This window comes from Agelaius phoeniceus, chromosome 28, assembly GCF_051311805.1.
Source record: "Agelaius phoeniceus isolate bAgePho1 chromosome 28, bAgePho1.hap1, whole genome shotgun sequence".
NCBI lineage: Eukaryota > Metazoa > Chordata > Aves > Passeriformes > Icteridae > Agelaius > Agelaius phoeniceus.
In genome coordinates, this window is record NC_135292.1 from 4,023,210 (window position 1) to 4,046,775 (window position 23,566).

General features: G+C 52.7%; 2 protein-coding genes across 2 annotated transcripts in view; one reads left to right on the top strand and one right to left on the bottom strand.

The window, feature by feature from the left end:
* Positions 1–23,566, bottom strand: part of LOC143696054 (uncharacterized) — a 569,411-nt gene that overhangs the window by 377,425 nt on the left and 168,420 nt on the right. The window contains exon 4 of the mRNA XM_077191260.1: positions 14,413–15,007. Coding sequence (XP_077047375.1) covers positions 14,413–15,007 — 595 coding nt within the window. The remainder of the gene's footprint in view (positions 1–14,412; positions 15,008–23,566) is intronic.
* LOC143696064 (uncharacterized) overlaps positions 1–23,566 on the top strand; it is a 258,015-nt gene that overhangs the window by 36,731 nt on the left and 197,718 nt on the right. The window lies entirely within an intron of this gene.

Genomic DNA, 23,566 nt, shown 5'->3' on the forward strand with positions numbered 1-23,566 from the left:
CTCAGCTCTTTGCCCCAGCCCTGGAGGGCACGAGACAGCAGCTGCCCCACAGAGGGGCTGATCAGCCCCTGCCAGGCCCTGCAGCTCCCTGGCTCCTCCACTGCCCAGCTCCAGGCCCTGCCTGGCCCCAGCTCCACCTGCTTTACAGAATGGCAGCCCAGGCACTGCCTGCATGGCTCTGCCTGGGACAGGGAACAGCCCCAGGGAGCTGCATCCCTCTGGGCATCACACTGACACCCACAGCAGCACAGCAGCATGGAATTCTGCTGCAGCAACGACGACTTTTGGGCTCAGCTCTGGCAACATTAAAGCTCAAAATGGGAAGCAGAGGGAAGGAGAAAATCTGGAGCTGACCTGCCCCACCAAGGGCTGCTTTCCCCTCGTCAGACCTTGCCCTCCCCACTCTTGCTGGGAGCCACTTCCCCCCTGCCATGGGCCCTCATGGACAGAGCCAGACCCTGACTCTCAGCAGCTGCTTGGTGTGGCCCAAACCAGTGCACGGTGCTCACCACCAGCACAACTCCACCTCTTGCAGGAAGAAGGAGAGGAGGCCCTCGGGAAATTTGTTCCCCCTCACGCACCAAAGCCCAGGCCAATCAATGATATCATTGCTGGTGCCTTTAGAAGAGGGCCCAGGCCCGTGCTGGGCTGTGAGCAGGGGTGCTTTTCACCACAGGCTGCTGCCCAAGCACTGCTGTTCTCATGTCCAGCTGGCACAACATGAGGGCATCCAGCAGCACTTCTCCTTGGCACTGCAGCCAGCAAAGCCTGGGCAAGGCAGTGCCTGGGGGAGCCAGGCAAGGGCTGGGACCTGGCTGTGATGATCAGGGTTGCCCCTCCCTTGCCAACACCCTCCAGGTGCACCAGCATTCTCTGGTAGAACTCCATCACCGTGTTGGAGCACAGGGTCACCTGGTGGAAGAGAAGACCAGTCAATTCTCCCTTACAAAAGCTCCTTACCCACGTGTGATATCCTCCAGATCCTGAGGGAGGATTTGGGCTTAATTCTTCTGCTGCTCCATGTGCAGAGCACAGTCTGAGAGTAACAAAAGCCTTCTGGCAATACCAGGTTTGTTAAACACCCCTTGCTATCAGGGCACAGGTCAGCTACATTAAAACATTAGACTACAGCTCTATGCACCACTGCATTCAAATTAAGGGGCCAATTTCTCATCTGACTACAGTGACATCCATGCAGGGGAAATCTGATTGAACACAATGAGTTCAGCTTCACAGCAGGAACCAGCTCGCCTTGCTGTTCATTCAAATCAGCCTGGCCATTTTCTTCTTGATCATCTTCATGGTCCTCCACAGCTCCTTCAAGTCTTTGCATGTCCTCTGGAAGCTAAGCCTTCTCTGCTCCATTTCCATCCTGCGCCTTCTGGCCTCTCCTTCAGCTCTCCGGGCCGCTGCTCTCTGCTTCATGGCCGCCCTTCTGGGCCTGAGGCAGAGGAAGAAAGGCAGGAAGAGCAGCTCAGCAGCAGCCCAGTAGGGCCCCTGCTGCACGGCTGCCCAGAGCAGGGGTCCCCAGGCAGGCTCGGGTGGCTCTGGGGTAGCCTGCTCCAGGCCCTCTTTGCCCAGCTCTGCATCCTCATCCCAACTGATCACCACGGGCCGTGGGAAGTGGAAGAGGAGCAGCACCAGCAGGGCAGGGACTGATTTGGACACCATGGTCTGCAGGAGGAGAGAGACAATTTGTGTTGCTTTGCACAAGAGTTGCAAACCCGTGTGTTATTAGGGAATGGCCGCTCCTGCTGTGCCAGAGTGCTCAAGCAGGGCTGAGAATCTGGTGTCAAAGTGCATTCATGTGCTCCATGTTGCATGGGGCACCCGTGTGCAGGAATAGAGAACACCTTCCCTCAGATGGGATCTGCTGTGGCAAGGCCCCTCTGGTTTTCTCCTCCACGCAGCAGTTTGCAGGCAGAATGTGGGCAGATGTGACTTGGAGGTCCTCCTGCTCAGCCTTGGGTTCCCCTTGCAGAGCCTCAGCCCCTGCGTTCTGTCAGGGCCCCTGGGCAGGTGGGATATTCCCAGAGGAGAGGGGCCGGCTGTGTCCCCATTGCCCCTGTCCCTTATGTGCCTGTGCTCAGGAGGGCACAGAGAGGATGGGGACTCCTGCCTGCCCCGTGTCCTGTCCGCCTGCCGGGCCTGTCCCAGGGCAGCCGGGCTGTGATTGCTGTGCTGTGTCCCCCTGTCCCTGCTGTCCCTGCTGTCCCTGCTGTCATGGCCCACTGCAGGCTCCACACCTACACAGCCATGGTGGCTCCTGAGCTCTGCCGGGACCTAAGTGACAGTCTGAGTGGTGGCACTCCTGGTTTTCTTGCATTTGGCATCGCGCAGAGCAGAGGCTGGATCACAGCACCAAAGGAGCAGCTGCTGCAGGGGAGGAAAGGAGCCTCTGCATGGCCAAGGGCTGCTGTGGTGCCCCTGTGTCAGGAATTCCCCACAGCTGACACCTGAGTCCAGCATGGACACTCACAGACACAGCGTTTGTTCAGGCATTGCCTTTATTGCATCTTGACAGGGACTGCAGCTGCCTGAGGGAAGTCACCCTCCCGAGACAGGAGGGCAGAGAGTGTAATTTAAATTAACCAATTGTGATTGTAGGCATTCGTAGCGACAGTCTATATACTGTATATATGAATATTAAACAACACACAAAATAATTATTGGATCATGAAGATTAAGCAACATTTGCTGGTTTAGATAAAAATAAAGTATACTTCAGTTTTGGTTAACTGTAATAATTCTTGGTAATTTTGATGAATTATAAGTTCTATGTAATATAAGGAAAATTGCCATTATTTATTACTACTTATTATTAAAATATTTATGATCTCTTACAAGAGTAGTAATCTACATTATAGTAATAAAAAGTTTGGAAAATGTTGCTAAAGACAATTATTTTTAAAGAAAACATTTTAAATATCTCAAAACTATTTAAGAATTTGAATCAATCTCCAAACATTGCGCCCGATGCCTTCAGATGGTGCTTTCCTCCGAGCAGATGCAAAGGCTCTGTATGGGAAAGGGTTAAAATAGATGCAGTTCCTACAGATCCCGTGAGGAGAGAGAGGGCAGAGGGGCAGGGTGTGTCAGGAGCCCGGAGCCTGTGCCCCGGCGCAGGGCTGTGCTGGGCAGCAAGCGCAGCTCTGTGCGCCGGCTGCTCACAAAGATGTGCGGCTCGCCTTGGCCGGCCCAGAGAGCATCTCCAGCAGGAAGCTTTTCTTCACACAGCCACTGCCTGTGCTCCTCCAAAAGCCTGCCCTGCCTACCTTCAGCATCCTGTTTGTATCCCTATTCATTCCAATCAGCCTGGCCATTTGCTTTTCTATTTCTTTCGTGGCCCGGCGCATTTGCTCCATGTCTTTGAATCTCTTCCTAAGGAGCCGCCTTCTCCGCTCGCTTTCCACCTTCCTCCTTCTGGCCTTTTCCTCAGCTCTCTGGGCCGCTGCTCTCTGCCTCGTGGCTGCCCTTCTGCGCCTGAGCCACCAGCCCAAAAGCAGGAGCAGCGGCTGAGCAATTTGCCAGAGCTGGTGCAGGTAGCGCAAGGCAGCCAGGAGCCAGGGTCCCCAGCCAGGCTCAGCTGGCTCTGGGGGGGCCGCTTTCATCTCCTCTGCACGGGGCTGCCCATCCCCGTGAAATCTGTCCACCACGGAAAGTGGGAACAGGAAGAGGAGCAGCACAAGCCCAGCCAGGACTGCTCTGTGCGCCATGGTCTGCAGGAGGAGAGAGACAAGGCTTTCACTGGGGCTGCCAAGGGAGCTTGTGGGGGCTGAAGTGAGGCCCGGAGGCGCAGGGATGTGAGGGCAGAAGCAGAGGGCCCCGGGCAGCTGGCAGGCAGCAGGGCCTGTGCCAGTGGGCCAGCAGCAGCAGCCCCGTGCCCCGGCCAAGGCGCCGGCCCCAGGGGCTGGCCCTGGGTGCAGGGGGACAATGCAGGCCCGGGTGCGGCGCTTGTGGCCCGGCCCTGGCCCGGCCCAGCCCCGCCACGTGCGCACTCACCGCTTGCCCAGGCTGTGCTGGGCCCGCGTTACCTGCGGGGGCCTTTTCCAGCTGCCCCCATTGTGACACGCTGCCCCTGGTGTCACAGGGGCCAGAGGCATCACAGCCGGGCCAGCCCTGCCCTTGGTGCCCAGCCCAGCTCAGGGGCTCCCAGTGGGCCCAGCAATGAAAGCCCCGGCAGGCAGCAAGTGCAGCCCCTCCGGGAGGGGATGGGCCCCAGGGGCTCCCTTCACAAAGCAGGCAGAAGTCCCCACTGATAAGTTTCCAAATAGAAAAGATTATAATCACTAATGTTGAGTAGGATACATATTATCAACTATGAAAACACCTGAGGTGCTTTTCCTAATGGGACTTGTTCTTCTGTCAGTGGGGTTGGGTGATGGTTGCTCAGTTTTTCTTGCTTGACTCTTCCCTGATCCAGTCCATCCAAGACTTCTGTGAAACCTTCCCATTATCAGACAGCAGAAATAAAGAACTGCAGTGAAACCACTTCTAGTCCCCTTCAGATCAAGAAGGTGCAGGGGGATGGTTCTGGCAGAGAATTTGAGCTGCTCTGGACAGAGTCGCACTGCTGTGTTAGCAGGGACTGGCTGCTTGTGTTTTTCTTTGGATGAACAGAATCTTCCTTGTGTCCCCAGTGAGCACATGGAGCTCACACCAGCAGTGCCTCTTGCCCGTTCCCTGCCCAGCCAGACCTTCCAGCCCAGCTGAAATGCCCAGCGTGGCCTTTGAGTACAAAGGGATTGCAGAGCCAAAAGCATCTGTGTAGCCACCATGGTGTTCAGCGGCTGCTGCTCGGGGAAGGGCACTGAGAGGAGGCCACTGCTGCTCTTGTCAGAGCGCTGCTGTGCAGGGATGTCCCTCGCCCTGCTCAGTCCCACATCTGCCCATCTTTTGGCCTGGTCTGGGCTCAGGTGGATGCCATCTGCTCCCAGCAGACCCAGCTGCTCCACGGTAGATGCACAGGCATGGAATCCAAAACCTTGAGTATGCCCTGAGTAGCCAGGCATTCAGCTGTTCAGTTTGTCACGGCCCACAGCAGGGGTTAGAACAAGATGGTTTTTCAGATTCCTTGTGACCCAAACCATTCCAGGCTTCTAGGATTTCTCCATGACTGACTTTGGTCCCCTCAAAAGACCTCCTCTCTCCTCTCTTCCCTCCACCTGTGGAGAACGCATTCTGATGCTGCTGCTGCTGTTGGGACAGGTTGGTGGATACTCTTCCTGCCATCCCATGGGTGCAAGCATGACTCCTCTCTGAAGTCTTTGTCCCTGAATCAGTGCCTTCAAAGAACAGTTATCTCCCCTCCTTCCTTTTCCATTCAGCACTTGAGCACACACAGCATTTCTCATCGTTTTCCACAGAACAGTACAGGTGCCAGTTCCCATCTTGTGGAGCCCTCTGCCATAAATCAGCCTGACAGGTTTATTCTCTACGTAATGGGAAATGATGACAAATGCAGCTGCATAATCACGTTAGTAACTCACCATAATGACTGCTTCTGGGCTGATTTATGGGTTTTGTCACATGTGAGCTTTCAGAGCTTTAGAGGTTACATTTTTCATACTTTTTTGTTGGAATCTCAGTTTATCAGACTTTACTGCAGCATTAATCACTTGCAGTACAAGCCTGGACTTCACAAATGTATCACATCAGCGTGAAAAAGGCAGAGAAAACAAGAACTGTTGTGAATTAATGAGCCGGGTAACACATGTCTCACAACAGTGATGAAACAACCTGTGTTCTTCTTCAAGCCGCAACAGAAAGTCCAAATGTCTGTTTTTTTGGTGTTTTTTTCTGTTTGTTTGTTTTTTGTTTGTTTGTTTGTTTGTTGGTTGGTTGGTTGGTTTGTTTTTTTTTGTTTTTTTTTTTTCACAAAACACAGGCAGCAGCAAAGAACTGAAACAACACAGCCAGGCTTAAAACCTGAAAGATCTGCAAGGCTGAGTCTATCCTAGTTAATGGTGAAATGATGTGTGAATCTGTCCTAGATGTTCAAATGAAGAAGATTGATTCCCAGTTATAATATGGCTTCTAAGCAAAACACTGGGATTATATAGGAGAAATGCATGTGTCATGAAACAACCAAGAAATCAGAGAGACAGTTCCAAGCTCTGCTGTGAAGGTCTGGGAAATGTTCAGAGTTACCATCTGTGGAGTTTGGTGCAGGATAAGCTGGAACAAAAGGCCATCATTACCCAAATTGATTTTGTTTTGGTTGGTTTGTTGGTTTTTTTGGTTTGTTTTTTCTTTTTCTTTTTCTTTTTTTTTTTTTTTGTTTTTTTTTTTGCTTTTTGTCAGATAATGTTTTCTAATACTCCAAGAAATATGTTGAAAAGGTCAGCATGATCCATCAGACACAAGCAGCGGGGCTGGGGTAGATGCAACATGTTCCTTGCACTGGAGGGTAGACAGAGGCAAGATCTGGTTTGGGGTCAATCACACCTGGATCAGGGAGGTGGCTGAAACCTGGGCTGGCCAAAGCCTTAGAATCACAAAATATCCTGGGCTGGAAAGGACCCCCAAGGATCACCAAGTCCAACTCCTGGCCCTGCAGAGGACACCTCCCCAAGAATCCCACGCTGTGCCTTGGCATGTGCTGGTGGGCAGGAGCACACAGCTGGCCGTGGCTTTGGGTGCATGGGTAAGATGAGATGGTGAGGAGCATCCCTGCTCCCTGAGCTCCTGGAGAGCTGCAGACACTGATCACTGGTAAGGACAGCACCAGGGCCATGGCCTGGGGCTGGTGATCTGGTGTCTCCTTCCTGCTGCTGCTTTCTGCTACAGATAACAGCCTGGTGCCAAGGTCTTGTTGCTGAGGTGATAAACGGCTGGGGAGATTCCCTCCCTGCTCTTGTCTGCACGAGTTCTTATGCTCAGCACCAGGAAGGATTGGGCCAGAATGGAGGCATTTGGGGTCTCAGGGCTGAGGCTGAGACAGACAGGCAGGCAGAGCAGCTCCTCCTGGCTGATGCAAACATTAGCCCTGTGCTGGCCAGGCCAGTGATCCATAGCTATGGGTCCACAGTGATGGTGGTGCTGGGTATTCACTGGGAGAAGAGGAGGTGTAAAATGAAGCTTCTGAAGCTGCTTGGGATCCTGGGAGCTGCTCTGCCCCCACTTGACCACAGTGGTTGTTTGGCCAGCTGAAGTGATGGAATTCATTGGGCGGTGCAGGGACAGTTTTCTGTGCAAACATGAAGGACTTTCAGGGGGGATGAAATACGGCCTCATAGTAGAAACAGCTGGGCTGAACACTCTTTATTCCAGCTATGAATCTTTGCTCTTAAGAGCAACGGATTCCACCTTTCATTAAACCAGAACTTGTTGTTGTTGTTGTTGTTATTTTGAGGAATAAAAATGACCTTTCTTGTTTATTTTATTAGCATTTTTAAATCTTTCTTGTTTATTTTATTAACATTTTAAATCATCTGGTCACCCACTGCATGCATGAAACATGAGATGTTCCCAAAGTGTAGCTCACTTCAGACAGGGAGTGCTGATAGTTGGCAGATCTGTACAGGTGTCCTCATCCTGGGTGCATTGGATGTTATCCCATCCAAGCAGGCAGTTTAACACAAGCAGCTATTTCACTAAGCTTAATTAACAAGAGAAATAAAAACTATATCTTTAGAACAAAGTTGCTTTGATATCTACCATCACTCAGCGAGAGGTTTATTGTTATGGACACATAATATTGGCTTTTTGCAGAGATTAAAATGGATTTTCTATCTGTGGTGTTAAAGTAACTTTGTTATTGTCTTGGTTTGAAAAGCCAGGTGTCTGCTAAGGAAGGCAGGAGCCTCCCCTGGAATGGAAAATGTCAACCCCTCCCTCTGAATTGTTATAATTTTGAAATTAAGGAGCTTTCAGGCTAAGATATGGGAATAGGAATAACAGTTCTTTTTTAGGAAAAATTAAAAATATAAATGCAGTAGTACAAATGAAAAAAACCCCACTGACAGAGTCAGAACAGGGCCTGACACCGTGTGGGTCAGGGTGCTGGCAGCAGTCCCATTCAGTGGTGGCTGCAGCCCTCCTGCAGTGCCAGGTGTGGCTCTGTTGGAGCAGGGATCCTGGAGAAGGGTGGAGTTTTCCTCTGAAGGTCCAGGGCTGCTGTAGATGGGCCTGGGAATCTTCCTTCCTCTGGGAATCCAGGAGGAAAAGGCTGATCCTCTGGGAATCCCGTGGAGAAGAAAGACAGCTGCTCCTCTGGGAATCCAGGAGGAAAAGGCTGATCCTCTGGGAATCCAGTGGAGAAGAAAGACAGCTGCTCCTCTGGGAATCCAGGAGGAAAAGGCTGATCCTCTGGGAATCCAGTAGAGAAGAAAGACAGCTGCTCCTCTGGGAATCCAGGAGGAAAAGGCTGCCTACAGTGTTCCAAATCTCAGATTCTGTCCAGGTAGGAATGCTTGGCTCCTCCCCCTGGGCGGAGCATCTCCCAATGGGATGATGTCATTTAATCAGCCATGCAGTGACACTCAGTGGCACATTACCAGAAGATTAATAATTAATAATTAATGGCCTACTAATGGAACACACCTCCCCAGAGGGAGGATTGGTTGTGGAAGAGAGAAACTGCCCAATGAACAGAAGATAACTGCCCCACCACTGACAGATGGCAAGCAGAACACACACTTATCTTGCAGTCCAGGACCTGTCCCCACTGGCTGCCCCCATTCTCCAGAGTTCATGGTGTCCAGAGAGGCTGCAGCTGCCCGTGCTGGGAACAAACGAGACGGGTCTGGGTTTCAGAAAGCTCCAGAGTCCATTTCTGACCCCCGAAAGACAGGGCAAAGGCAGGGCCGTGGGGTTTTTATAGGGTATCCCAGGGCTGGAGTTTGGGTTTGTGTCGGATCGGCAGGAGAAATGTGGCATGCAATATGACTGATCAGCAAGTCTCGAACTTTACTGATAGTCACACATATTTATATTGGTGTTAATAAAGCTCATACATATTGCAAAGGAGTGCTCATTATTGGTTAGTTACTTATCGGCCAACTACGCCTCCTTCTGCATTCTTGTGGTTATTCTGTTGAAACTATTCTTCATATTTTTAGCAAGAGAGCCTCTTCCCTATCCTGTTGTTGCATCAAGGGCATAATGTCCTTGCCTTATATGGACACTGACTGCTGACTCCTAGACTTCTCTCCTTCTTGCTTAACCAGGGGTATTATGTCGACGTGACCTTTCTCAGCCAGCCAACTGTCTACAAAGCTCAGCGGGACAAGGCTCCTGTCCATGCTCTCCCACATTCCACAGTGCCCAGGCCACACCAGGAGTGCTCAGAGCTGCAGCCAAAACCTTCCTATCGATCCTCTCTTGCGGAGGACACCAGCACAGAGGCACAGGTGCCACCTCCTCCAGCTAAGCCCAGGAGATCCACCTCCTCACCAGCTGCAAGAGCAGGACGCTTATGTGCCAGCTGCCCCTCCCAACCCCGTTCTTCCCCTCGTGCCTTGAAGGTGCATCCCCACCTTGAGACACCCGGGGCAGGAAGAAGAGCTGGTCCCGGACGATGTCCTTGTTGGTGTGGAAAGGAAGGTGCCCACAGAGCAGCTCATAGAGCAGGATGCCCAGGGACCAGATGGTGGCTGGCTGGCCATGGTAGCAGCCAAAGAGGATCCACTCCGGTGGGCTGTACTCCGGCGTTCCCATGGGACATGGGCGCAGCTCATCAGGCCCATGCTGCTCCCTCCCTCCCAGCCAGCTCCCGTTCCACAACAGCCAGCCCCTGCCCTGCCAAAAAGCAACCTGGCTGCAGCTGGCTGAAGAAGGATTCCCCCTCCTTCCTTGTCTCCTTCCTTCCCTCCCTCTTCCCCCTCTGCCAGCCAAGGGGGGAACTCCACTGCGAAGCTGGGCCCCGGCTTTGGGCTCACCTGACATCCGGGTGTAGAACGTGTCCTGGCGGATCGTGCCGCAGCCGAAGTCGATGAGCTTCGCCTCGCCAGTGGCCAGGTTGACGAGGACGTTCTCGGCCTTGATGTGGGGGTGCAGGACGCCGCGGCTGCTGCAGTGCCCCATGGCCTCCAGCACCTGGCGGAACAGCCCCCGCGCCACGGGCTCCGTCAGGAACCGCCGCTCGTGCAGGAAGTACCAGAGGTGCTGACAGCGCTGCGGACGCTCCATGAGCAGCGCGAAGCCCTCGGGCACCTCGAACCAGTCCAGGAGCCTCACGACGCCGGGGAAGCCAGGCTGCGACACCATCCACAGCAGCGCCAGCTCCAGGACCACAAGGGAGCCCTTGCGCTGCGGGGGGACCGCGATGCCGTCAGGAATGAAAGAGAGAAACAAACAAATCACACCCCAAAGTCATTCCTATTAGAGAAGTAACCAAAGAAAACAAATTAGCAATAACAAAGAGTGTTGGCTTCTGGCTTCTTTCTTCTTTGCATGAGACCAAGCTTTTCATGGGGAACAATTGCCTCTTCTGACAATTTTGCCAGAGTGGACAGGAGCAGAGCATTTACTTTTCAAATAGAAAAGGAAAATCGTGTCAGTAATGTCATCTCTTTTCATCCTCTGTTGACACAATTGCAGGCTGCCAAAAGACATGGTCTGCAGTGTGGAACTTGGGGCAAAGTTTCTTTTTCTGCCAGAGGATGAGGAGGGGAAGTATCCCAGAATCATGGAGTCGTGGCATGGTTTGGCTTGGAAGGGATCTGGAAAATCCCATGGCTGCAACCACCCTGCTGTGGCTGGGGACCCCTTGCACTGGACCGGCTTGTCTAGAGCTCCATGCAGCCTGGCCTTGAACACTGTCAGGGACGGGACATGCCCACCTTCTCTGGGCAACCTGTTCCAGGAGAGTCTTTTTTCTGAATCCCTTACCTAAACCTAATCTCTCTCCATTTGGATCCATGCTCCCTTGTCCTGTCCTTGCCTGCCCCCGTACAAAGTCCCTGTCCAGCTTTCTTGTGTGTTGCCCTCAGGTACTGGAAGGCCACAGCTGGATCGAGGCTGGGTCTCTTTCCCAGGCTGAAGAAGCCGAGCTGTGTCAGCCTTTCCTTGCAGGAGAGGAGCTGCAGCCCCGGCACCATCTGGGTGTCCCTGCTGGGCCCCTGCTGCAGCGTGTCCACGTCCTTGCCGTCCGTGCCGGGGAGCCCGGCAGAGGCGGAGGCAGCGCTGCAGGTGCAGGGTCAGCGGCGGGGAGGAGACCCGGCCCTGGCAGCGGCTCCGGGAGCAGCGATTGGCGCTGGGCCGCCCGCACTGCAGAGAGCCGGGGCCCTTGTGCCTGCCCTTGTGCCCAGGGCGCCTTTCCCCGCCGCCCGCCCGCCCGCTCGGGGGAAATGCCCCCTGTGCCGCCCCTCAGGGCCGCCCCTCGCCGCTGCCCCGGGCGCTCCCGGCGCCGCCTGGAGGGGCCCAGGCCTCGGCCTCACCCTGCTCAGCCCGAGGCCTGGAAAAGCAGATTCAAACACCCACCCAGAAAGTGCCCAAGGATGCCAAGGTCAATCTTTGTCACCAGCATGGCTTTGCTATCAGAGTCTGGACGGCAGTAGAAAATCACCAGGGGAAAAGAGCATGAACAAGTTCTGCCGTGGCACTACCTCAAGCTGTGGGGTACCAGTTGTCGGTTTCACTGGCTCTGGATTGAAGGCACTTGAGACAGTAATTCATGTTCAGACTCAAGTGTTTATTATTTCTTATCAGTAAAACAGCCTCATTACTGGGAGTTCAGCAGCTTTTCATTAGAAGGCACAAAATGGCCCACAATCTCTTGTTCCAAGGTCTTTTAAGACTAAACTATCCAATTAGGAACTGACACCTAGATTATTTTCCCTTTTAACCCAATAACTGATCCCAAAGAGCCTGCAATGTGGAATTTCTGCCCAATTACAAAAAGCCACTCAAACCCATGAAGAAGAAGGAAGAAGCATGAAGAAGAAACCCAGGACGAAACACTGTGCCCTCCATTTTGCTTCCATCCACAACATACTAAAAATCCCAAAACCTCAATTTCACAGAGTCAGAGTAGACCAAAGCCCAAACACTGGAGGTGATAAGAATGGACTAAAACCACAACCAAGGAATCTGCATGCTCCGAAAAGGCAGATCCAAGGAAGAGCCTTGCTAAACAATTCTCAGAACATGAAACTAGTTTTGGGGAAAAGTTTACTATGCATGAGGGTCTATGAATATGCACCAGGCTGATGTAAGGGGAAAGGTATTTCAGGGGATCCCTGAAGGTAACAGGGTGCTCCTGGCTGAGTGCAAAGATGTACCCGGCCGTAATAACCTTTGCTCCATGGTCCTGGTCTCCCATTGTCCCTTATTAAACTTTTTACATTTCCACAGGAGAGTGGAAATACCTTTCCCCTTACATCAGCCTGGTGCATATTCATAGACACTCATGCATATCCATAAACTACTTTATATATTCCAGGAATGATTTTACATGGCCCCTCCTTGGGTCTGCCTTTTCAGAGCATGTGTGTTTCTTGGCTGTGGTTTTGGCTCCTTCTCTTTATCACCTCCAGTTTTTGGGCCTTGGTGCACTCTGCCTTCAGACGGGGAGTGCTGATAGTTGGCAGATCTGTACAGGTGTCCTCATCCTGTGTGCATTGGATGTTATCCCATCTGTCGTGAACGGCGGGAGAAATGCAACACACTATACGCGTGAATGGCAAATCTCGAAGTTTATTGAAAACTCACACATATTTATATTGGTGTTAATGAAGCTTATACATATTGCAAAAGCTGAGCTCATTATTGGTTAAAGCACCCTTGGATCAACCACACCTACTTCTATCTTCTAATAATTATTTTGCTTCTATGTTTGCATTCTTCTAGCTTCTCTACCTAAGATAACTACATTTTCTGGCAAGCGATTTTCTCCCCCGTCTTCCCATTTCAGAGAAGGTCACTGTGACCTTTGTCAGTGATTGGACACTGGTTGCTCAGTTCCCAGCTTGTTTCCCCTATCCTTATCCATTGGTATCACATCGAAATGTCCTTTCTCAGCTAACCAATTATCCAAAAAGCTCTCTACACCCATCCAAGCAGGCAGTTTAACACAAGCAGCTATTTCACTGAGCTTAATTAACAACAGAAATAAAAACTATAGAACAAAGTTACTTTAAAAAACAGTCCCAGCCCATATTTGATCCCAGTCTGTGTGGTCCTGATCCATATGATCCCAGTCCCTGGGATCCCAGTCCATACAGTCCCAGTCCATATTTGATCCCACTCCAGGTATCCTGGTCTGGAGGGTTCTGATTCACAGGATCCCCATCCATGTGATCCCAGTCCATGTGATCCCAGCCCATATTTGATCCCAGCCCATATTTGATCCCAGTCTGGGGGGTCCTGCACACACTCCCAGGGTCTGGAATTCCAGTTCCCAGCCAGGAAAAAATCTTCCTGCCCTTGAACTTCCTTCCTATCCCCTCAACAAATTACAATAAATTTATAAACAAAGAAATAATAATTGAAATTAAATAAATTATAATAAAAATAAAATATGAAAATCTCAACTCTTCTTTACAATACTCCAACAATGAGTCAAACCAAACCAACAACTATTACTATAATATTACCAATGCATATAAATAAACAAATTATATATCAGGAAATACCTTTTGAAAATTTTAACTCGATGACTAATGTACTTTAGATAAAAAAATCTAAAGAAACTAACAAGCAATCTAACACCTCTTAGTTAAATAATTCATATTACAAATATAAAAAACACAAAACCAAACACCACTATAATTTCTCAGACATTTCAACCAAACAATTAAACTTTAATAACATCCTTAAGTACTCTTGAAAAAGTAAAATTATTTTCAAAAGATTAATTGTGTGTGGGTGGTTTTATTTCAATATTGGTTTTTGGATTGTTTGGGATAGATGATTTAAAAAATGGGATTTTTATAGGAATTGAATCAGCTGAGAAGGTGGCACTCTGCAAACAGAACTGACTGAAAATGAATGAGACAGAAATCAGTAACTCTGAAAGTTTTATTTGCTATCAAATACATCCTACACAATCCTCATCCCATTGCTTCAAATTGGGATCCCACTTCTCCCAATCTCCTTCCAACCCCATCTCACCCTGGTGGCTGTGGAATGGAGAGTTTGGCATGGGATTGAGGTTTTTTGAGGAGGGAACAAAGAATTTGAGGTAGGATTGAGCCTTTTTGGGTTAAAATTCAGTTATTTTCAGTGGGATTTGAGTGGTTTTGAAGTGACAGATTCATCCCTCTTTGCTTTTGGAGTAGAGAGAAATGGAGAAGAGAAAAAAATTCAGGCCAAACCAAAGGACAAGCAGGCAGGAGTGTCCCCAACATGGATCACAGGGAATGTGAGTGACCAGGGCTGTGCCCAAAGTGCCTCCTCCAGTGGGGGATGGAGCTGCAGCAGCGCACGAAGCTCTTCCCGCACTCGGGGCACTCGCAGGGCTTCCCTTACCGGTGCCTCCGTTGGTGTCGGGTCAAGTGAGAGCTGCTGGAGAAGCTCTTCCCACACAGGGGACACTCGTAGGGCCTCTCCCCTGTGTGGATGCGCCGGTGGGTGACGAGGGTGGAGTTGAGCTTGAATCCCTTCCCGCAGTCGGGGCAGCGGAATGGCCTCTCCTCTGTGTGAATCCGATAGTGCAGGAGGAGATTGGAGCTGGTCTGAAACCTCTTCCTGCATTTATCACACTCGTAGGGCCTCTCCCCTGTGTGGGTGCTCCGGTGCCTGACGAGGTTGCAGTTGCGCTTGAATCCCTTCCCACAGTCGGGGCATTGGAAGGGCCTCTCCTCTGTGTGACTCTGATAGTGCTGGAGGAGACTGGAGCTGGTCTGAAACCTCTTCGCGCACTTGGAGCACTCATAGGGCCTCTCCCCAGTGTGGGTCCTCTGGTGCACGATCAGGCTGGAGCTCTGGCTGAAGCTCTTCCCACACTCCCCACACTCGTAGGGCCGTTCCCCAGTGTGGATCCTCTGGTGCCTGATCAGGTGGCAGTTCCTCCTGAAGTTCTTCCCACACTCCTTGCACGTGTGGGGCTTCTCCCCATCATGGAGCTGCTCAGAGAGCACCAGCTCCGAGCTCTGGCTCCATCTCCGGCCGCCTTCCCGGCCCAGGCTGCCTCTTTCCCCCTCACATCCCCGCCATCTGCGTTTGCAGCCCCTCCTCGTGCGGCATCTCCGGGCCTTTTCCTCCCCGTTGGCTTCCTGCGCCGTGGAGCCGCTCAAAACGGCCTCTGCCACCAGGTTCTGCCGCGGGCATTTGTCCTCCCTGCTCTCCATGCTCAGCTCCTGCTCTGGGTGAGGAAGGACAAGGACAGCATGGGATTTGCCTCCGTGCCACAGGCAAGGGCATCGAGATCCCCCCAGGCCGTCTCTGGGGACGCACTGCCCCCTCTTGGCTCTCCCCATTTCGGGATGCTGGGGCTGTTTGGGCTCCCGGGCTCCCTTCTCCCCTCATTCTCTGCTCTGCGCTGCAGCGGCTCCAAGGAGTCCCCCCTGCCCCTCTCCAGGCTCTTGAGGCTCCCGCCAATGGCGGCGCTCCCCCCTCTCTGGCCTCCCCACTTTGGCCTCCTGGGGCACACAGGGCTCTGCTCCTCCAGGCTGCCTCTGCCGGCAGCCGCCACCGCCACCCCCCGATGTCCCCCCGAGGGGCCTTTTCCGCTCAGCCTTGGACTTCTCCATTCTCCAAACATCCCCCAAAAACCCAACCCAGGGACCCCCCGGGATATCCGGGCCGGGCTCCCCCTCCCCGCTCACCGGAGCCATGGGGGGGGCGATGATCCCACAGGTGGGGGCTGCGAATTCAGGCAGGGATCGAGACCGCGTGGCTCCCGCAGCTCAGCCTTGATCTGCCTTTGTTCCTCCTCTTCCTCTTCCTCCCGCTCCTCCTCTGTCCTATCTCCACCTCCCTCTCCTCCTCCCCCCTAACCCCGCCTCCTTCACTGCTCTCTCTCCTCCCCCTCCTCCTCTTCCATCCCCCCTCCCCGTCCCCTCTGTTATCCCCACCTCCTTCTCCTCTTCCATCCCTTCTCCTCCTTCTCCTCCTCCTCCCTAACCCCTCCTCCTTCTCCTCCTTCCATCGCTGCTCTCTCTCCGCCTTCATCCCTGCCCCTGCTCCTCCCCCCTTACCCGCCTCCTCCTCCCCCTCCATTCCTGCCCTTCCCTCCCTCCTCCTCCTCCCCCAGCAGCAGCCACACCCTCGCTGCCCCGTTCCCGCAGCCCTCGCAGCCCGCGGCAGCAGCGGCCATGGAGCCGGGCCAGGTCGGCATGGGCAGCGCGGGGCTCTCGGCTGCTCCCAGCCGCTGCGGGCGGGGGGAAGCCGGCCCGGGCCAAAGGAGAGGCAAACTGGGCAAACTGGGGGCTGCACATCCAAACTGGGCCTTGCTGGGGACCCTGCTTGGCCACTGCCAGCCCTTGGGGCTCCTCTCGGCACATCCGCCAGGGGGGAACGCACACAGGCCTGGGGGATCCCAGCAGTGGCAGCACTGCCAGGGACTGGGCTGCACTGGGATCGGACTGGGAGCGACTGGGGCTGTACTGGCTTTGTACTGACATCATACTGGGACTGACTGGGCTGATCTAGGAAGCAACTGGAACCACGCTGGAGGCAGCTGGGACCATACTGGGAGAGACTGGAAGCAACTGGGATTATACTGGGACCCTACTGGGAGGGCTGGCATGTGACTGGGATCAAACTGGAGCTTACTGGGATCATATTGGGGTTGAAAGGGAGCGACTGGGATCACACTTTGGGCTACTGGGAGCAACTGAGGGAAACTGGGATGATGCTGCAAGCAAACTGGAGGAACTGGGAAGCACTGGATACCTGCTGGGGGCAACTGGGATATACTGGGCATGACTGGGGGATCATACTGGGATAGCTGACACCTTACTGGGGCCACTGGCAGTGCCTGGAAATGACTGCAGACATGCTGGGGGCAACTGGGATATACTGGGATTGTCTGGAACCATACTGGGGGGACTGGAACCACACTGGGAACAACTGGGACCATGCTGGGGACAACTGGGACCATGCTTGGGGCAACTGGGAGTGAGTGGGACCATGCTGGGAGGGACTGGGATCATCTGGGGAGTGACTGGGACTAGAGCAGGGGCAACTGGGTTTAACTGGGACCATCCTGGGAGTGTCTGTAACCATAGGGGAGTGATGGAAGCACACTGGGAACAGCTGGGCCCATGCTGGGAGCAACTGGGATCACACTGGGGGCACTGGCATCAGACTGGGAGTGACTGGGAGCAACTGGGATTAGACTGCAAGGGACTGGGATCATACTGGGAGTGGCTACACTCATACTGGGATTATACTGGGTGTGAATGGAACCCGACTGGGGCTTACTGGGAGCTACTGGGCCCATGTTGGGAGGAAAATGTGACCCACTGGGAGCAACTGGGATCGGCTGGAAGGTTCTGGAACCATGCTGAGAGGACTGAGACTACAACTGGGGCAACTGGGATCATCCTGGGAGCAACTGGGGCCACCCTTTGAGCAACAGATGGAAACTGGGATGATGCTAGAGGAAACTGGGAGGAACTGGGAAAGATTGGGATCATTCTGAGGTAACTGAAACATACTGGGAGTGTCTCTAACCATACTGGGGGCACTGGAACCACCCTGGGAACAGCTGGGATCATGCTGGGAGCAACTGGGACGATGCTGGGGGAAACTGAATCTACCCTGGAGGCAACTGGGCACGACTGGGACCCTGCTGGGAGGGACTGGGACTATTCTTGGGGCAACTGGGATCATCATGGGAGGAACTGGGAACCTCTGGAATTATGCTGGGAGCAACTGGGATCACACTGGGATCCCAGTGAGAGCAGCTGAGTCCATGCTGGGTTACACTGGGATCTCACTGAGAGCGACTGGAATCACACTGGGATTGACTGGGAGTGGCTGGTTTTGTGGATTTGGGGGGTTTGGATTTTGGGGGATTTTCTTGGCATTTTGAGGGGGAGTTTTTCTGGGGGAGTTTGGGGGTTTATTGAAATTTCTTGTGGCTTTTTTTGAATTTTGGAGATTTTACTGGGATGTTGTTGGGATTTTTTGGGATTCTCAGAAATTCCTGGGGTTTTATTGGGATTTTTAGGAGATTTTGGGGCATTTTAATGGAATTGTGGTGGCATTCAGAGGGATTCATTGGGGATTTGGGTTTTTTGGGATTTTTTCTGGGATTTGGGGGGTTTTGTGGGGTTTTTTGGTTGTTGCCAGGATTTCTTTGGGCTTTGGGGGAGATTTTGTGTCGGGTCCGGCTGTCTGTCTCTGCCCCGACACGGGTAGAGTGGTTCTTTGGTGGGCGCGATGCAAAGGACGAGTCTGGACTCTTCAGCTTTCGGTCTTCAGGTTGTTTATTATTTCTTATCTACAAAAATTTTCTGTCTGCCCAACAGAGGTCTGATCTGCAGGCAGTCACAGGCACTCTCTGACCACCCACGGGGCGGTCATGTCTTTTTATACTAAAACCTACGTATACAATATTTACCTTTATTTCCCAATGCTTTTCGCCCATGTTGGCAAGTGCACCTTCACTAGAAACCAATCTCTAAGTGCCAACATCATCACAGGAGATGGAGGACAAGAAGAAGAAAGAAGAAGGACAAGACACGCCCCGATCTCTCCATCTTGTCTCCATAACCCCCCTGTACCAAAAACCTTAAAATCTATATCTCACCCTCTAAATGTGTCTCTTTTACACCTTTTACTCTAAAGTGATTCTCTTGTCCTCAGACTCTTGTTACTTCTGTGGATGGATCAAAATCAAGCCACCAAGCACTCTTGGCAACATTCCAGGGTTTTCGAGACCCCCAAGGGTTCTCCTGGCATCTCTGGACATCGGGAACGATGTGCTGAGATCCCACATCTCCCCCTTCTGTTTGCACCAAGAAGACTTCTTTGGCAACTTGACTCATGACACGTCTCACACACATAAAGATGCATGGGACAATGAGCATGAGGACTAAGAGTATCATTAAAATATAAAATCCCATTTTTAAAAACCCTCTCCATAAGGGAGAAAGATCAAAAAATCCCGCCACATCATCAATCCATGACCCAGTGATTTCGCCGAGTTTCTTTATACTGTCTTTTATATTTTGAATGCTTTCATGAATTGATCTCGAATGGTCTGAGAGATTCATGCAGCACATCCCCTCAAACTCTTCACATCCATGTCCATGAGCAAGCAATAGATAATCGATTGCTGCTCTATTTTGAAGAGTTGCCTCTCTCACACTGCTTACATCTTTCAACATGTCACTCAAAGCAAGAGAAACTGATTGAGCATGCTTGCTCAACCAACAACCCATGTGGTCCAGTTGAGTCAAGGCCACCCCCGATGCTGTCTGAGGTGAGAAAATTGCTGTCGCAATTCTCCTTGCCTTGTCCCAGGTGTACACTTCATCATCACAGTCTGCACTGTAATGTTGCAAGGACCTTTTCTCTTTGTGTTTTTGTTCTCTCAACACTTTTAAATCTGGCGACAACATTGAAATCCTCCCAATGCTGCATGGACCTCCCTTGGCATTTGCAGGAATGCCGTGCCAAATTCTGTCCCCACAAATTAAAAACAACCCACGTGGCAATTGCACTGGGACCTGGATTGATCCTTTGGCTGTCGTCACAGTGTGATTGCACCAAGCTGATGCATTTCTATAATATTCATGATTTGGTGTGACATCAATGCTATTGTTTGTCCTTGACACATTCGAATTTTCAAATTTCATGCATAGCTCCATTGTTGTGGACCCAAAAATCTCCAATTCCTGTGGTTCAGTAGAGGCCACAGGTAAAAGATGTGTCCACGCACACCATTCATTCACAGGATCTTTGATGACCTGTGAAATCTCCATTGGAGGATGCCCTGGAATTGGCCATTCGCCCACTGGCAACCCAACCATGCATGCCGTGAATGGTTTCCCTGGTTTCGAATGTGTCAGGCAGATACTTTCTAAATTTGCTGCCTGGGCTAACGTTTCCCAAACATTTTGTTTCGGCTGACTGACTGAGCTGACATTGAGGGCTGAATATTTGAGCGTTTCTTTTGAGTGGAAGGGGTTTGAACCATAGGGATTGAAGCTAGCATTGGGACCGGAGAGGGGGTGGGGCCACGGGATGCCGAACCCCGAGCGTGGCCCCTCCTTTTCTCCCCGGACGTCACAGAGGATCGGACCCGCCCCCGACCTCGCTCCGCCGGCACTTCCCGCGCATGCGTGCCCTCGGGGACGCCCCCTGCCTCCCCTGTACTGACGTCACTGTCTCCGTCCCGCTCCACCTCCGAAGTCTCCTCCCTATTGTCTGTTCCTGCCCCTCTCTCCTCCTCCTCTGACGCTGTATCCACACCCCCCGCTGAAGCGCGCAGCCCCCTCCCCGCGGGTGCCCCCTTTCTCGCTGCGATTCGAGCCGATCTCCGGGTCCAGACTTCCGGGTCTGACGTCACCACCGCGCGTCTCCTGCGTCCCTTCACAGCGGCTCTCCGGAGCTCTGCAGCTGCTCCGCCCTTGCCGCCCGTGTCTGACGCTCCCGCGCTGGTTTGAGAGGTCTCCCCGGCCACTCCCTGAGCCTTGCTCGACCCGCGCGTCTTTGGCACCGCTCCAAAGGCGACTGTCGCTTTCGGCGTTGCGCTCGCAAGAGCCGCACGGAAACCCATGTCTCCCATTGCCTCCCCGCCCCCCCCCGCCGGCCGCCGCCGCTTCCGCGCCGCCGCGCCTGCCGCGAGAGAGCGCATCCCCCCTCCCCGCTTGTTCCCTTTGAACCCCCCTCCCCGACTCCGCCACGTTTTCCACCTCCTCCCCCCCTGATTCCTGCGAATCGGGACAGTACACTCCGGAAGGGTGGCCTGTCTCCTCGATGTCGCTGGGAGAAAACTTTATTTCATCAGGAAGAGGAATGGTATCATCAGTGTCTGAGTCGGAGTCTGAAATCCCTGTATTCTCTGTAGTTTCAGGGTACTTTAGGGTTCCCTTGGGTTTTCGGGATGGTGGGACTGAGGGCAATGACATTTTCCCTTGTACCCTTTTCTCGGGCACCTTTTCCCCCGGGCTAATTGAGATCAGAGCCAATTTCTGCTTGGAACCTTGCTCTGCTCCCTCCGCCCCTTTGGGACCTGCAACAACTTGTTGCCTGGCTGACCCCCTAAATTGAGTTGAGGTCGCCTCTAACATAATTCTTGCTGAGGACAGCAATTTTAAGGCTGTTTTATCCTCATTGATGGCTAGAAAATATAGGTGTCTGTTAACTTCTTGCCAAAAGCCTACTTCAAATAACAGCCTTGTTTCGGAGTACGGGTAATTACACCGCACCCATAGCAATAATTCTCTAAGCTTTTTCTTTGGGATCCCCTTAGTGTGTGTGTCTGCCACGCCTTGTAGGTCGGACAGAATTTCTATTTGTTCCTGGGAAAGTGTACCCCCCATGTTCTTAATTCTTGACCTTCTCACCGAATTCCTGTCGTCAGAGCAGTCCGGAGGCTCCTGGTCTCTGGCCTGCAGGTCACAGGAGATGGATCCGGAGGCGCCTTTCCGATTCCGATCCGGGCTGTTCTGCTACGAACTTTCTTCGGCTGAGGTGGAGTGCGATGTTTTCTGTGGCTGCTGCGTCTTCAGAGTCTCCTGGCTGCTTTCTGGCTGTTTTCCCAAGGAGTTATCAGGCTCTCCTGGGAATGAGTCCAACTCGGGAGCTGCCCACTCGGTGCTTCAAGGCTGCCCCTGTGCAAGAGGTGCACAGCAGAGCTCACCGTGGCTCAGCGAAGGCTGCTGGATGCTGCTGGATCGCCGGTCGCTGCCGAGCTGCTCCCGGGTCGCCGCCGGGTGCCCACGGGGTGCCGGTGCCCACGGGGTGCCCACCCAGGGACGCCAAATGTCGGGACCGGCTGTCTGTCTCTGCCCCGACACGGGTAGAGTGGTTCTTTGGTGGGCGCGATGCAAAGGACGAGTCTGGACTCTTCAGCTTTCGGTCTTCAGGTTGTTTATTATTTCTTATCTACAAAAATTTTCTGTCTGCCCAACAGAGGTCTGATCTGCAGGCAGTCACAGGCACTCTCTGACCACCCACGGGGCGGTCATGTCTTTTTATACTAAAACCTACGTATACAATATTTACCTTTATTTCCCAATGCTTTTCGCCCATGTTGGCAAGTGCACCTTCACTAGAAACCAATCTCTAAGTGCCAACATCATCACAGGAGATGGAGGACAAGAAGAAGAAAGAAGAAGGACAAGACACGCCCCGATCTCTCCATCTTGTCTCCATAACCCCCCTGTACCAAAAACCTTAAAATCTATATCTCACCCTCTAAATGTGTCTCTTTTACACCTTTTACTCTAAAGTGATTCTCTTGTCCTCAGACTCTTGTTACTTCTGTGGATGGATCAAAATCAAGCCACCAAGCACTCTTGGCAACATTCCAGGGTTTTCGAGACCCCCAAGGGTTCTCCTGGCATCTCTGGACATCGGGAACGATGTGCTGAGATCCCACAATTTTGTGGGGCTTTTTCTGGTTTTGGGGACATTTTGGGGGTTTGCGGAGTTTAATCAGGATTTTTGGGGTTTTTGGCATTCCAAAGGATTTTGTGGGCTTTTATTTGGATTCTAGTGTGTTCTGATGGGATTTTGAGAGATTTAATTGGGATTTTGTGGGTTTTATTGGGGCTTTCACGGCTTTTAAGGAGATTTTGGTGCTTTTCTGCCCTTCCCCACACCCAGGGACTGCCCCAAAGCCCCCCTAAAATTCCACAAAAACCCCACAAAATCCCCAAAAATTACAAGATAACCCTCAAAAACCCCAGAGAATCACCAAACATCCCAGTGGAACTCCCCAAAATTTAAAAAACTCCCCAATTTTTCAGTAAATCCTTCCCAAAAAACCTACACAACCCCAACAAAACACCAAAAATCCAAAACCCCCCAAATCAACAAAACCCCCCAAAATCACATAACCATCTCAAACCCCAACAATTCTCCCCCAAACCCCCAGTAATCCCTCCTAAACTCCCAACAAAATCCCAAAAAAGCCCAAAAAAGCCACCCCCAAATCCCCAAAACCCCTCTCAGAACCCCAAAGTCCCCACAAACCCCCCCAGACTCAGTGGGGCCGTCCTGGATCAGGGGGCACCGGCCGGTGGAAAGGAGCCACTTCAGGGGGCCCTGGGAGCTTTTTGGGGAGGGGGCACCATGGGAGACCCCCCAAAAACCGGGGGGGGGGAACCCCTGCTGTGCCCCCTCCCCCCAAAACCCCCAGACCCCGGTTCAGGGTGGGCCTGGGACCCCCGGGGACCCCCAAATCTCCCCCAGAACCCCCAGAGCCCCCCAAGGTTGGCCCAGGTCCCCCCTGAGAGCCCCCAGACCCCAATGGGGCCCAGCCCAGGATGTCCCCTGAGACCCCCCCCAGACCCTTCCCAAGACCCCACCCAGGACCCTCCAGACCCCTCCCCAAACCCAACTCAGGCTCCCCCAGCCCCTCCCCAGATCGCGCCGGGACCTCTCCCCAAAACTCCCCAAATCCCCCCCCCCACCAGACCCTCTCCCAAAACCCTTCCAGACCCCCCAAAGCCCCTCCCCAAACCTCCAAAACCCTCCAGGACACCCTCAGGACCCCCCA